This window comes from Callithrix jacchus, chromosome X (genome assembly GCF_049354715.1).
Source record: "Callithrix jacchus isolate 240 chromosome X, calJac240_pri, whole genome shotgun sequence".
Lineage (NCBI taxonomy): Eukaryota > Metazoa > Chordata > Mammalia > Primates > Cebidae > Callithrix > Callithrix jacchus.
This window is the reverse complement of record NC_133524.1, coordinates 150,114,619-150,129,186: the sequence shown is the minus strand read 5'-3', so window position 1 is coordinate 150,129,186 and position 14,568 is coordinate 150,114,619. Positions and strand designations below refer to the sequence as shown.

Below are 14,568 nucleotides of genomic sequence, written 5' to 3'. Positions count from 1 at the left end.
GAGAATCAATGGGCAGGTCAGAGAGCAAGGCTGGACCTGTCACAGTTCCAGGGTGGAACCCTCAAAAAGCGCTATCAAGTCATTGTCAGCAATGGCTGGGAGCATGCACCTCCTCCTCACAGCAGCCCTAGGACCTTGGTACCAGTGTTACCCCCATTTTCAGACAAGGACAGGAGGGAAATGTGACTCATGAAGTTGGGCTCCAGAGCCTGAGCCCTTTCCCAGCTTTGCTCCACTCTGACTCCTGCCCTCTGAGATTCCCCACGGTGTGTGGTATGTGGAGGGCCATGGGTGTGAAAGGAAGGAGTTGGAGGTGAGCCTGGCCCAGTACCTCCCAGGCCTCGGGTCATCGCATGAAAAACAGAGGAGGGTAAAAAGAGGAGGATAAAGAGGGCCTAATCGGGTGAATTCTGCAAGCACAGACTGACCACCTTGGGATTCTCAGCAGATCAGAGAGCAGTTCTGACAGATATATGCATTGTATACTGACTCCTCAGATCTTCTAATAGTCTCTCTGACACAATCTAAGGGTAGGAAGAAAGGGATACAGGCCGGGCGCGGTGGCTCACACCTGTAATCCCAGCACTTTGGGAGGCCAAGGCAGGTGGATCACGAGGTCAAGAGATTGAGACCATCCTGGCCAACATGGTGAAACCCCGTTTCTAATAAAAATATACAAATTAGCTGGGCATGGTGGTTCGCACCTGTAGTCCCAGCTACTTGGGAGGCTGAGGCAGGAGAATCACTTGAACCTGGGAGGTGGAGGTTGCAGTGAGCCAAGATCGTGCCACTGCGTTCCAGCCTGGTGAGAGCCAGACTCTATCTCAAAAAAAGGGGGGGGGGGAATAGAAAACAGAAGACTTAGTTTAATCCAGGGAGAGATTTGAAAAAGCAACATGCAGAACTTGTAGAGTACACAAGCCATCACTGAAATTAAAGTCTCATCTGATGGACTCAACAACACATCAATGCCACCGAGGACGGAATGAGTGAACTGGAAGATGATGCCACAGACACTTCCTCCTGCCCTGTTCTTAGACGACGTTGCTTCCTCCTTCTGTGATGCCCTGCAGCAGCCCCTCCTTGGAGTCCCAAGCCCCAGCCTTCCATGTTCCCAGGCTCACTGCAAGACTCCCGGTCACCCCAACATCTTTATTTTTGCCCCTCGCTCTGAGGGTTTTAGCTTCTTCCATCACCAACTCTGTTACTTCAGTGTCCCTTTTGCACTGTTAGCTCTCAAACCCCAAGTAAACACGCTTTCATTTTCCTTTCTTGAGATACTAGGTATGGAGTTTTGTCTTCTAACTGGTTCCTAATTTAGAACTGGCCCTGGGTGAGGTTCTAGAAGATAGGGCTATGCACACAGTTTGGGGATTGGTCTGGTTCTGCCTTTGGGCTGGAGTACAGGGTTGAGCATTTTTTCCCACTGGGAAGTGGGGCACGAGTCATCCATGGCCTGTCACTCCGGTTGCTTGGGATGATGGCTCAACGGAAGCAAGTATGTGGGAGCTCAAGTCCCTGCTGCACCTGTCGTGGTCGGATGGCTGTGAGGGCTGCGGTATGGAAGATCCTCAGTGGGCCTATGTACCATGAAGACGCAATGAGCTCAGGCTCCCTCTCAGGTCGAGCCACAGTAGGAGAACTACGGTGCTTCCAAGAAAGCCCTCTTAATTCCCTTACTCCTTGTACCTGCAGGGCTGACGGCTCTGACAATCAAACACATTTGACTATGCCAGTTACAGATTCCCACAGTTATGAATTCCCAGCCTTACCATGCTTCCCACATGAATCGTGGGCAGTCATTTCGGAGGAATGGGACCCTGAATCCTAGAATTGGGCCATCTGTTTGGCCTCAGTTGAAGGTGAGACTCCAGAAGCCCCTAGTCCCTCTGAGCCTCCCTTGGTAGTGTAGGTGGCTTGACCCCCATTGTCTGGAAGAACTCTGTCACAAGCTTACCTGGGAAAGAGCTTTGCCAGGGGACACTCACTCGTATCATCAAGGAGACCCTCCACAACTAGACTGCTGCTCTTAGACCCACAGCTAGCGTCCAATCTCACCATGCTCCAGGGGACAGGTACACTTAGGGAGGTAGAGCCTCTCAGGTGGGTCCTGATACCAGGTGCAGCCCAGGTCCTGACCTGAGCGATTTCTAACTCTGCGTGCTCAGCTTCCTCACCCAAATACAGAATGACACGTCACATCATTTCAGCTCTCTTGAATCTAATGTCCCAGCTTCTCTAAACCTGACCTCGGCCTGGCAGGGCAAGGAGGCCTCTTGAAGTGGTAGAACCTCTCCTGGCTTCCCCGGGGAGGCTGGGCTCCGAGGCTGAAAGCAAGTGCCTAGCTCTCCAGGGTTTTCCTCGCTGCGTCAGCAACCAGGAGGGTCCGAGCTGCACGCCTCCATCCACACCACACCTCTGTCCCCTTCTCCACCCAGGCTGTGACTCCTCCTGCCACCACTGTTGGCCCACAGGTAGGAACCATGCCCTCCAGGTAGCGCCTGGTGAGCCCTCTGCGCCAGGCCTCCAGCACTCCCTGCCCATCCAGTGTCAGCCCTTTCAGCCCAGGCTCACACTTCGGGAGCGGAGAGGCAGGTGGGTCACCGCCAACCTCACCATAACCCCAGCGAGGTGGGTAAGGCGGCTGTGGAAGGGCCGATGGGGCGAGCCGGCCGAGGGTGCGCTGGGGAGTAGGAAACTGCCAGGTACGCAGAGCAGGCCTGCACGGGTGTTTCGAAATGATGGCACCAGCACTGTGGGATAGCTACTGTCCCTGTCATCAGCACCATCATCCCCTTCTACAGCTACTCAAGGCCCCATGGGCAAGAAGCAGATTTCAGGATTCAAGCCAAGTTTTTGGGGCACATGGTACTGGAGTCTCTGCTGGGTGGTTTATTGATGGGAAATAATCAGAGCAGAAAGATGTTAGGAGGACTCAAGGGCGAGGGGCTGGTCCACGGCATCTTCCAGGGAATGTTCATCACCAGGCTCTCACAGTTCAGACACACACACACACACACACACACACACACACACACACACTTGTTTACTCAGAAGTCACAGCCAGGCCAAGCTGGCAACAGGGCTCACTCCCCTCACTGGGTGATCATGGTGCCTGCGCTGTCATTAATTTCATTTGTCCTGTTTCTGCCCAGAACCTTCTCTGGGACTGAATCGAGGCTTTGGGGGCTCTTTCCTGTGTTTAGAAATTGCACTTTTTCATCATGGAATTAGTTGCTCCATTTGTTGCCACACTGCGCTTCCGTGCACCAATCCTGTGCTCTCACCAAATCCAACATTTTGCACCTGAATACAAGCAAGCATGGCTTTTGTCTGTTAAGAATGCCTTCCTCAAAGAACTAAAAAACAAAACAAAACAAAAGAAAAAAGAATACCTTCCTCTAAAGTGATGACTTTCAGATGGCACAGCACCTTCAGTATCACTCCATCGACTCCTCACAAAATTGTTTGAACACCCCCTCCCACCACAGACGCTCGAAGGGTACATAGAACTCGTGACCTCAGGTAATCCACCAGCCTTAGCCTCCCAAAGTGCTGGAATTAGAGACGTGAACCAATATGCCTCGCCTCTAGCCACATAGTTTTATGTGCTTATAGCTGATGGAAGGCATCAGCTCAGGGACAGCTTTTCAGGCCACGTTGTTGTTCTCTAGTGAGTGATTCAGCTGTGGCCCATTATTCTTTCCCGGGTTTACTGGTGTGGGCCGCGGCTCATTCTGCTTCTGGTTTAGATAAAAGCTTTTTCCTTATTTAGGAACTGACCATCGAGAAACTGATTCACACAGAAAGCATGTGCTGAATAAAGCAACTGTTCTGAAATGCTTTATTACCACCTTGAACGGCACAGTATAGAGGTCGGAACTAGCGTGCTCTCATCGCTTCACAGAGCAGTCACACAAGCAGCACAGGACATCCCAACAAGCTTTCGCTGCTGCCTGACAGGCTCTCAACAGCAGAGGGGACACGAAGGCAGTGAACTGAATTCCAGGGCAGCTGCAGTCACACCATTACCCAGGAGGCTGCAGGTTGGATGGCAGCACACAGAATCCCAAGGTGGGAACAGCAGGTGTCACGGTGTTATTGTGCTGTGGAACTTAGGCTACTGCAATCTATACTTCAGTTCACATTTTCTTTACTCATGAAGGAAATACATTGAGAAAAGGATTACCTCTACCACTTATCTAGAGTCTTATATGTAAATTACTCATCGAGGAAATACATTGAAGAATTTATTACCTCTACCACTTATCTAGAGTCTTATATGTAAATTACTCATCGAGGAAATACATTGAAGAATTTATTACCTCTACCACTTATCTAGAGTCTTATATGTAAATTACTCATCGAGGAAATACATTGAAGAATTTATTACCTCTACCACTTATCTAGAGTCTTATATGTAAATTACTCATCGAGGAAATACACTGAAGAATTTATTACCTCTACCACTTATCTAGAGTCTTATATGTAAATTACTCATCGAGGAAATACATTGAAGAATTTATTACCTCTACCACTTATCTAGAGTCTTATATGTAAATTACTCATCGAGGAAATACACTGAAGAATTTATTACCTCTACCACTTATCTAGAGTCTTATATGTAAATTACTCATCGAGGAAATACACTGAAGAATTTATTACCTCTACCACTTATCTAGAGTCTTATACATTAAAAAAAAGATTACCTCTACTAGTTACTCATGAAGGAAGTACATTAAGAAGTTACTAACTCTACCACGTATCTATAGTGTTATTAAAAGACTTACTATGAGGTGGTTGTTTTACTACCTATTTTTTTCACTTAACCTTGTATGACTCCCTTTAATGATTCAAAAATTATTGTGGTATTTGCATATGCAGTCACAGTTTAAAGGATAAGTAGTTAGCTTGAATTTCCAAACTAGGGATGAAGGAAGGTGTTAAGCTAGCTTTGCTTTTAAGAAACAAAGCATGACAGTATAGATCTAAATGATGGTTTTGGAACAAACAAACGTAGGGTAAACAGGCCTTTTAAGACCAAAGCCAACAGCTATTTTAGTTCAGCAACATGCATTTCACGGCCACTACGATGTGTCTGGCACTAATTCCATACCTATCCAGCAATTCCTTGGGCTTCCCACTCTGAGGCACTCCCGACACTGCCAGCGAATGAACTTTAATGTCAGGATCCATGGAGACGGCTGTGTAGACAGCTTCCCCTATGCCACCTGGGGAAACAAGGACATCAGGCCCTTCTGTGAAAGCAGCTAGTCAGTCTTAAAGCCCCAACATGGAGAGGCCTTTGAATTTATGGCTTCCCAGGGGAAAATGTGATTCATGCGAACAGTCACCCTGACAGGCCTGAGTTCTCATTCTAAACTGCCGGTTTACAAACTGCTCTGCCTCAGCCTACAGTAGGGGCTGCTTGAGTGTGGGGATCTGTGGCACTCCGATTTTCAAAGCTGTCAGGGACCTGAAAATGGTTAAAACTAACAAGTTAACAGTGCAGAAAAGTGACCGGCCGACTTGAGGCTGCTGATTGGCAAGCCTGGCTCTTGGCTGAAGGTCTCCTTGCAGCTGTGACGCTTTCCCTACTGGACAGGGCGGTCCTGCACCTGGACTGTTTGTAGGAACAACGTGGTTGACATGAGCACCTGCTTTCCTGCTGGGAGCCAGGGATTTGGTTACCTGCTTGGCAGAGGGTGCCAACAGGACCTGCTCCCAGTAAACACATGGGGTGCCAAGTCTCTAGCAGGCATCCCTGGGCAGAAACAGAGCCTACATGGGAGGCACTTCTCACTATGCCCCGTGGGGGCGGATGGAGCCTGGAGCAGGACTTCTTTCAACTCCACCTGGCCCACGGTTCCTGCTCTGGTGGATCCCGTCCTGTGCCCTTTCCCTGTCATCAACCTCAGCTGTAAGGGTGACTGTGTTCTGGGGCCCAGGAGTCCTTCCAGAGAATCAGGCACCGCTTCTGCAGGCTAAGGGCCCCTGCCACATGAACACGTGATGCTCCTCCTTGTATCTCATCATCTGCCCCACCTAACCTTTCCAGGCCCAAACACTGCCCAGCCCTCTCCTCCTGGCACACCTGTTTTCTACACTTGCACGATCCTGTCCCTGCTTCTCTGGTTGGGGCACGCTTTTTATTTTTGAGATAGAGTCTTACTCTGTTGCCCAGGCTGGAGTGCAGTGGCATGATCTTGGCTCACTGCAACTTCTACACCCTGGGTTCAAGCAATTCTTATGCTACTCAACCTCCCGAGTAGCTGGGACTATAAACATGGACCAGCACACCCAACTAATTTTTATATTTTTAGAAGAGATGGGGTTTCACCATGTTGGGGCCGGGTGCGGTGGCTCAGGCCTGTAATCCCAGCATTTTGGGAGGCCGAGGCGGGTGGATCACGAGGTCAAGAGATCGACACCATCTTGGTCAACATGGTGAAACCCCGTCTCTACTAAAAATACAAAAAAATAGCTGAGCATGGTGGCGTGTGCCTGTCATCCTAGCTACTCGGGAGGCTGAGGCAGGAGAATTGCCTGAACCCAGGAGGCGGAGGTTGCAGTGAGCCGAGATCACGCCATTGCACTCCTGCCTGGGTAACAAGAGTGAAACTCCGTCTCAAAAAAAAAAAAAAAAAAAAAGAAGAAGAAGAGATAGGGTTTCACCATGTTGACCAGGCTGGTCTCGAACTCCTGGCCTCAAGTCATCTATCTGTGTTGGCCTCCCCAAGTGCTGGGATGACAGGTATGAGCCACCATGCCTTGTCTGGGGCACACTATTCATCATTCGAAACCCAAAGAAACTGTGATACTTTTCATGCCTCTTCCCTTGCCTGCAACAGCCGCTCCTGTTGCCCCTGACCCGCCCTGGTGGCCTGGCACTGTTGGAGACACACCGGTGTATGAGCATGGCCTCACGCTTAGTCAGTACTGGACAACAAAGGCATGGCGGTAAGACGTGAACCTCAGGTGACACCTGAGAGTCTGCCATGTGAATAATAAAGGAAAACAAAAACACTTCCCATCAGAACTTTTCAGAGCATTCCCAATGCCCACACACACCTTGTGGGTAGTGATCCTCCACTGTAATGACCCGGCCCCCTGTGGCTTTCGCACTGGAGATGATGGTAGTGACATCCAAAGGTTTAATGGTAAACAGGTCAATGACACGGATAAAAATACCTGCAGAACAGCAAAAACCAGCTTGGTACAAGCAGCAGACTTAGAATAAAGAACATGCAGGGATGGAAGTAAAAGGAGCACTCAGGGCGCAGGAGGTAGCTGAAGTCCTGTCTTCCCAGCTCGAACCTCGATGCTCAGACACAACCAACTGACCTTGTTTTGCAAGCTCATCAGCAGCTGCTAAGGCTTCGTACACAGTAATTCCAGCTCCAATAACTGTGACCTTGTCACAGACACAGCGGCGGAGGACCTGGTATAGCGCCAGCAAAACAGAATGCTGTGGTTACTACACAGAGTGCATCTCAAAGTGGAATGCACGCTGCTATGCTACTATCTCGATTCTAGCAATTTCACTTCTTAATAATTCACTACTAAAAAACACCATGCATTTACAAGCCAGGACACATATTTTCTGACAGGCAACCATGCTGCCCCAGCTGTCCTGCAGCATGGAGATGCTACGTACCCATCAGGGGTCTGGTCTGAGAGCTGACTATGGCACACCGAGATTGGACTCCAATGACTAACCCATTCACAGGAACATGCTGTGCATTGGCAACACGCTCTGTGCGCCTGAGCTCTGAGAACCCTCACGGTCTCCCTGTAAGATCTGTTCACTGGTGCGACCATTATGCAGCTGAGGAAAGCAAATCTCAGAGCAGGAGGAGCGGCTCAGGGCAGGCGGGGCTGACATCAAAGCCCTCGCTCTCAGTAATGTACTATTCTGCAAGCAATGGCAGACTTCCTCGGCTGCTTTCATAGTTTAGTTGCCTCCAAAGCTATCCACCAGAGGCATCTGGAATTATTCTCCACTTCCTCTCTCTGTACAGGCGCCCTTGTAGCTTAAGAACCATTACTGATAATACAGATAGGGTTTCTGAGTCACCCCATTCTTTGAGGATACCCTGGCCTCTTAAGATACACATCCTCATGTGCACACGTATCCACATCCTCTCTGCAAAGCCTAGCCCTTTAATGACCCACAAGCATGCATACTATCATACACATTTAACCCACAGCCTTTCCCACCAGGAAATTTACTTTCTTTTCTCAGGACAGGAAAAGTATTAGAAAAAAGGAGACAGAAATAAGCAAGCTCTGCAAACCATGTGAATGTCAGACACCCTCCCCACAGAAACAGAGCCTGTAGTTAACAATAAAGGTGAACACTATCTTTTTCCATCCAGCTACCTACCACCTATGGCACACAGTGGACAGTTCTGGAAATACCTGCTTTATGGCAGGCAGCACTCTGGCCATTCTGAGCACTTGAAACTGAATTCTGGAGCAGCCTAGTCCTTAGCAACCAAACTGGATGCTACCTGCTGCTCTTTCAAGAGTGGCTATGGGCAAACTTTTCTATACAGTATAATCTCAACTGTGTAAACTATACATGCATGCCTAGAAAAGACAGGAAGGAAGCATGACAAAATGCCTGCAAGCCCCACTCTCCACGTGATGAGAAGAGGCACTTACTTTCTCCATGGAAGTTTCTGGTGTTCCCCACACGTGGCCCTGACAGGCAGGCTGAGCAGGGGGTGCTCAGCAGGCCTGGGGAGACTGGGCTCACCACCCAGCCTGGATTCTGGTCTTGGTGCTCACAGGCTGAAAACCCTTAAGTAAGCCACTTACCTTCTCCAATCCTTATCTACAGATAGGCTGATAACCCAGGCTGGAGTACAGTGGTGCGATCCATCATAGCTCACTGCTGCATTCAATTCCTGAGCTCCCCTATCCTCCTTCCTCAGCTTCCTGAGTAGCGGAGACTACAGGCACACGCTGCCATACCTGGCTAATTTTAAAAATTTTTGTAGAGTTGGGAATCTCGCTATGTTGCCCAGGTTGCTCTGGACTTCCTGGCCTTAAGCAATCCTCCCGGCCTTTGCCTCCCAAAGTTCTGGGATGACAGGCATGTGCCAACACCAGGATGACTTCTGTTTTGTTTAGTTTGCGGCCAAGATAACAGCCAAGATGCTCAAGTGGCTTCATGTTACTATCTTTGAGCTCAACAACAGCAACAACAAAACACTCCATTTGAAAAGCAGAAGAGTTCAAGCTAAGCTGAAATTCATAAAATGTTCCTTCCCAAGGAAAAGCAGGTAAAGGTCACAACTGTGTTTTTTTTTTTTTAAATGAGAGCAAAGAAAGGATGATGCCTCAACTCTGAGGATACCTGGTGATAGATTCAGAAGCGTTCTTTTTACAGGTCATGATACCGAGTAACGCTGGAGAGCTTAAGCCCTTACCTTGGCCTGTCCGATCTCAAAGTGTTCCTGTGGAGTGTAAATGACGAAAGTTTCTGGTCGGGTGGTCCGAATGAAGCACATTCCCTAGGGCATAAACGGAGCCAGGGTTTAGAAAAGCAAACAACGAATTTCCAACAACAGACACTGAAAGAATGGAGGGGTGTCAACAGGACAGCTCTTTTTCCTGAAAGTGTAGGTTTTGGAGCAAGGGGTGAGCATCTACAGCCATTAGCCGACAGCTCCCAGCAGGACCCTGGGGCTGCCCTCAAGGACAAGCTCCCGTGCCATCACACCGATCCCCTTGGAAGATTTCCCAATACTCACTGGCTCGCTCTGTCTGCACAGAACACTAGTTCACGGCAGAGCACTGACTCACATTAACTAGAAACTCAGAAAAGAACGTTAGAATGTTAACTTTTGCCACAATAGCTTATAATGCTTCATCTTCAGGAAGACCATAAACATCTATTTGAACACAAGATGACTTGCTCCTTTCCCAGTAAAATGTAAATACATTTTTATGACCAATTTGAGCACATAAACATTTATGAGTATAAATCAACACTTGTGTGTCTAAAGAATTTGTTAATTTATATACATATTAATGGATGCATTATGAATAAATGTATCAAGAAATACGCTATAAACCATCTTGATTCAATGTCCTCACCAAAACATAACTCAGCTGCAGTAAAATGCACGTCCTAAGTGCAACACTTCCTGAATGCGCCATCCAATCAGAGCCCTCATCGAAGCCCAGCAGCATTGCCGCCAGCAGAGTTCCCCGGTGCCTCTTTCCCCAGTCACTCTCCCCCGGCTACGAAGCAAGCTCTACTCTAATTTTTTTTTGTTTTGTTTTTTGAGACGAAGTCTCACTCTCTTGCCCAGGCTGGAGTGCAGTGTAGCGATCTCATCTCACTGCAACCTCTGCCTCCCGGGTTCAAGAGATTCTCCTGCCTCAGCCTCTCGAGTAGCTGGGACTACAGGGGCATGCCACCATGGCCAGCTAATTTTTTCTATTTTTAGTAGAGATGGGATTTTACTGTGTTAGTTAGGATGGTCTCAAACTCCTGACCCTGTGATGTACCCAAAGTGTTGGAATTACATGTGTGAGCCACTGTGCCCGGCTTCTAATTTCTATCACCTGATCTTGTTTTGCCTCTCTTGACTTTTCTAGAAATGAAATCCTGTACCATGCATGAAATCACAGAACAATCTCCAAGATAAACTAAGTTTAGAAGTACACAATTGGCCAGACACAGTTGCTCATGCCCGTTATCCCAGCACTTTGGGAGGCCAAGGTGGGCGGATCACTTGAGGCCAGGAATTTTGAGACTAACCTGGCCAACATGGCAAAGCCCCATCTCTCCCAAAAAATACAAAAATTAGGCCGGGTGCTATGGCTTACGCCTGTAAATCTAGCACTCTGGGGCACCCCAGCCTGGGTGACAGATCAAGACTCTGTCTCAAAAAAAAAAGTACAGAATAGTATGTAAAGTGGGAGCCCACTTATTAAAAAAAATCAAAGAAATGACCATGGGTGCTTGGAAATGAAATGTACAGTACCCACCTTGACTGTGCCAGGGGTTAACTGTGTGGGTATGGGTGAGGTGCATGGTGCTAAGGGCGCTTGCTGAAAGTTAGTGGGAGAGGCTGGAAAGATCAAGAGCTGCCTTGGCTCCTGTGCAGCTCGCTTCTCAACTGGAATTGGGTTCTGTACATCTGAGGCCCTTGTGCAACATCCCACACACTCTTACCCCAGGGTGCATCTGCAGTGGCATCTGCTCTCCAGCTTCCTGGATGTCTGGGGGCAGCAGGAGCTTCTTCACCCCTGGCTGCAGCCACCAGGGCTAATACTACATACAATCTGGACTCTGCCTGGAGCTTGCTCCTGCTGTTTCCAAAGCACCCTTTTGTCAAACATCTCCTGTTGACAATACTCAGAATGGTCCCTGTTTCTTCTGCTGAGCCCTCATGAGACAGGCGGTCAGGTTTTGTTCAGTATCTTGCACTGTTTGAATCTTTTACAAAGCAAATGTATTCGTATGCATAATCACCTGTTTTTGTAAAGAATTCTATCACCGAAGTTTCTATCACGAATACCACCTTTATGCTGAGAAAAAACCCCAATCATAAGTATGAAACTAGAGTAGAGTCCAGAAGCATTTTCTGTCTGAAACTAGTGTTCCCCTAAAAATACCTTGGCATTGGCCGCCAGAGAAACAGCATGCTCCGTAGAGACGGCATCACTTGGATAGAAAATGGTGCACGTGGGAATGGTTCGAAACATGGCTATATCGTCCAAGGCCATCCGGGAAGCGCCATCTTCACCTGAGAGACCACAGCCCGATGAAAACATGAGCATAACCCCATGAGAAACTGCCCTCCTTCCCCTTCTAGCTCTGAAGAGGCAATTCTTCCTATTGCCACGTGGTCAGAGCCCCATAAACGGTCTGACTGCATCCTTGTAACTAATTCCCGTTGTGTTCTTGCACGCCTGTCTCCCTTGAGATTACACTGTTGACACCTCAGGTTAGGCCCCAGCTGACTCTTCAGATGGAACACTCCAAGCTACTGTCCACGACGGCTGAGCATTGGTGGCCTGAGTTTGCCCTGCTAAGTCTCTGACACCCTGGTCTCTTTTGGAAGGTCCTCAGCTTTGTTCTCAAAAGTCTGACGTCTCTTTTCTACATCCAGAGACTGGGTTTCGCATAGCAAAGTGGTCTTTTTCATTTCTCCAGGCCTTTCAAGTAGGTAGCACTCTTTTAAGGCACTCTGGGGGTGCTACAGGGTGCTTTAGGGTATATCTGGGAACAGAGTTTCTGGCCAGAAATGTGAAAAAGAAATCTTAATGTGCACTGGGCAGCTTAGCTCTTCTCAGCTAGGAAGGGGACAGGGGACTGTCACCATGCACACTGCCTTGCCTAGGACAACTGTCTAACCTCTAACAGCCCAGCTCTTTTTTTTTAAAAAAGTATGTATTTTTTTGAGATGGAGTCTCACTCTGTTGCCTAGGCTGGAGTGCAGTGGCACAATCTCAGCTCACTGCAACCTTCGCCTCCCCGGTTCAAGTGATTCTCCTGTCTCAGCCTCCCATGTAGCTGGGAGTACAGGCACCAGCCACCATGCCTAATTTTTGTAGCAGAGATGAGGTTTCACCATGTTGGTCAGGCTGGTCTGGAACTCCTGACTTCGGGTGATCCACCTATCTCAGCCTCCCAAAGTGCCGAAGTGCTGCGATTACAGGTGTGAGCAACCATGCCAGACTTTCTTTTCTTTTCTTTTTTTTTTTGAGAGTTGAGTCTGGTTCTGTCTCCAGGCTGGAGTGCAGTGTTGTGATCTTGGCTCACTGCAGCCTCTGCCTCCTATCTCGGCCTCCCGAGAAGCTGGGAATACAGGTGCATGCCACCACACCTGGCTAGTTTTTCTATTTTTAGTAGACAGGGTTTCACCAAGTGCTGGGATTACAGGCATGAGCCACTGTGTCCAGCCTTCTACCTCTTCTTTGGATTGGATCTAGAGCCACTTCTCCATGTGACTATTTCAAAACTGACACTGAGCATAGCTGCAGGTGGACTCAGGGCCCCTTTCCTAGGCCCTTCTGCCCCTGCAGTGCTGCTGCGGCTCCTCTCCCTGGCCACCCCTGCAGTGCTGCTGCGCCTCCTCTCCCTGGCCACCCCTGCAGTGCTGCTGCGCCTCCTCTCCCTGGCCACCACCTGCAGTGCTGCTGTGCCTCCTCTCCCTGGCCACCCCTGCAGTGCTGCTGCGCCTCCTCTCCCTGGCCACCACCTGCAGTGCTGCTGCGCCTCCTCTCCCCTGGCCACCCCTGCAGTGCTACTGCGCCTCCTCTCCATGGCCACCACCTGCGCCTCCAGTTTCACCCAGACAGTCGTGATTCCAGGTCTCTCTAGAGCCATCTTGTCCAGCCTCATTTTCTCAAGGAGTCCCTGAGCTGACTTCCCAGTATGCACCTCCGGCATTCTAGAAGCAAGTGTGTGCAGCCACACCTACTGAGCCCACCTGCCTGCCACAAGCACACCAGCTGGCTCATCTTTCCCATGTTATTTCTGTTGTTCAAGAAAATGACTCCCTGATGTTTCCCAAGTGAGAAAACCCTGGAGACTTGTGCTTTTCACACCATTGCAGAGCTCTCCATCTGTCAGACACACTCACCTCTTTCACTCTCAGATCCCCCACTCCCGGTTTCCTCCCCGACCGACTTGCACATCTTGTTTCAATCCCCTCTTTGGCTTCCCATTGCCTGTGGTTTCCTTCTAGCCCACCTGCCAGATTAATACTATTCTGAGAAGGGCGTGTTTGCAAGTCACTTGCCTTGTGTCATGTTCCAGGGTTCCTGCTGCTCCAGGCCCCCTCCCACCTGAGCTGGCTGTACAGCCAGCCAGAATTCCTGTCTTCCTCTGTCCATGCTGTTTACGCTCAGACTGCCACCACAGCGAGGGCAGAAAGGGGTCCACGACCCTGCTAGCCCTGTCCATATCTGCATATACCTCAACACACAAGGGGCACTCAGGATCAGCAGTCACTTTTCACATTCCGAAAGTGGGACAGTCAACAGCACCACCAACAGACACACTTCAAAAGTTGCTGAGTGCCTGATACTTTAAAGTACAATATGGCTTTTTCAAACAAGAAGGCCTGAATAATCAAACTTCATGGAACCATAAGGAAATTCCTGGCTTAACCTACTCCATGTTCATCTTTCTCTGTGAAGGAGGAGAGCTACCAAAATGATGGCATTTAGAACCCTTACCCACAGACACCCCACAGTGGGAGCCAATAATGTTGACGTTGCTTTCAGAGAGGGCTCCCATCTGGATCTGACCAAATGCTCGGCTCAGAAAGGCAGCAAAGGTGCAGGCAAATGCAATGGTCCGCCCGCGGGAGGCACAGCCCAGCGCCACGCTCACCTGCAACACAGCAAACACAAATAGTAACATCCCTGGGCACTGCCCCCACCACCCTTTCCCCACAGTCCCCATGGTAACCCCTATTCTGCACCTGCAGAACTGCTCCCAGTTCTAGCATGTGTCCTTCCCATGCCCTTATTTCCGCAAAACCTGGGCGCCCTTACCTCATAGACCCTAGGGAGCAAGAGATTAGTCTCCTCCGC

At 49.2% G+C, this 14,568-nt stretch overlaps 1 protein-coding gene across 5 annotated transcripts in view; it reads right to left on the bottom strand.

The window, feature by feature from the left end:
* Positions 1-3,816: 3,816 nt before the first annotated feature.
* Positions 3,817-14,568, bottom strand: part of TKTL1 (transketolase like 1) — a 35,597-nt gene continuing 24,845 nt past the window's right edge. For 3 of the 5 annotated variants that reach the window (XM_035288094.3, XM_035288096.2, XM_035288097.3), the window contains 7 exons: positions 14,209-14,365; positions 11,638-11,768; positions 9,438-9,521; positions 7,345-7,441; positions 7,072-7,191; positions 5,117-5,231; positions 3,817-4,040 (listed from right to left, as the gene is read on the bottom strand). In XM_035288094.3, the coding sequence (XP_035143985.2) occupies positions 3,968-4,040; positions 5,117-5,231; positions 7,072-7,191; positions 7,345-7,441; positions 9,438-9,521; positions 11,638-11,768; positions 14,209-14,365 (777 nt within the window). In that variant the 3' untranslated portion in view covers positions 3,817-3,967. Of the gene's footprint in view, positions 4,041-4,257; positions 5,232-7,071; positions 7,192-7,344; positions 7,442-9,437; positions 9,522-11,637; positions 11,769-14,208; positions 14,366-14,568 lie in introns of those variants that run through there. The other 2 variants (XM_035288095.3, XM_078363691.1) reach the window with 1 other exon arrangement.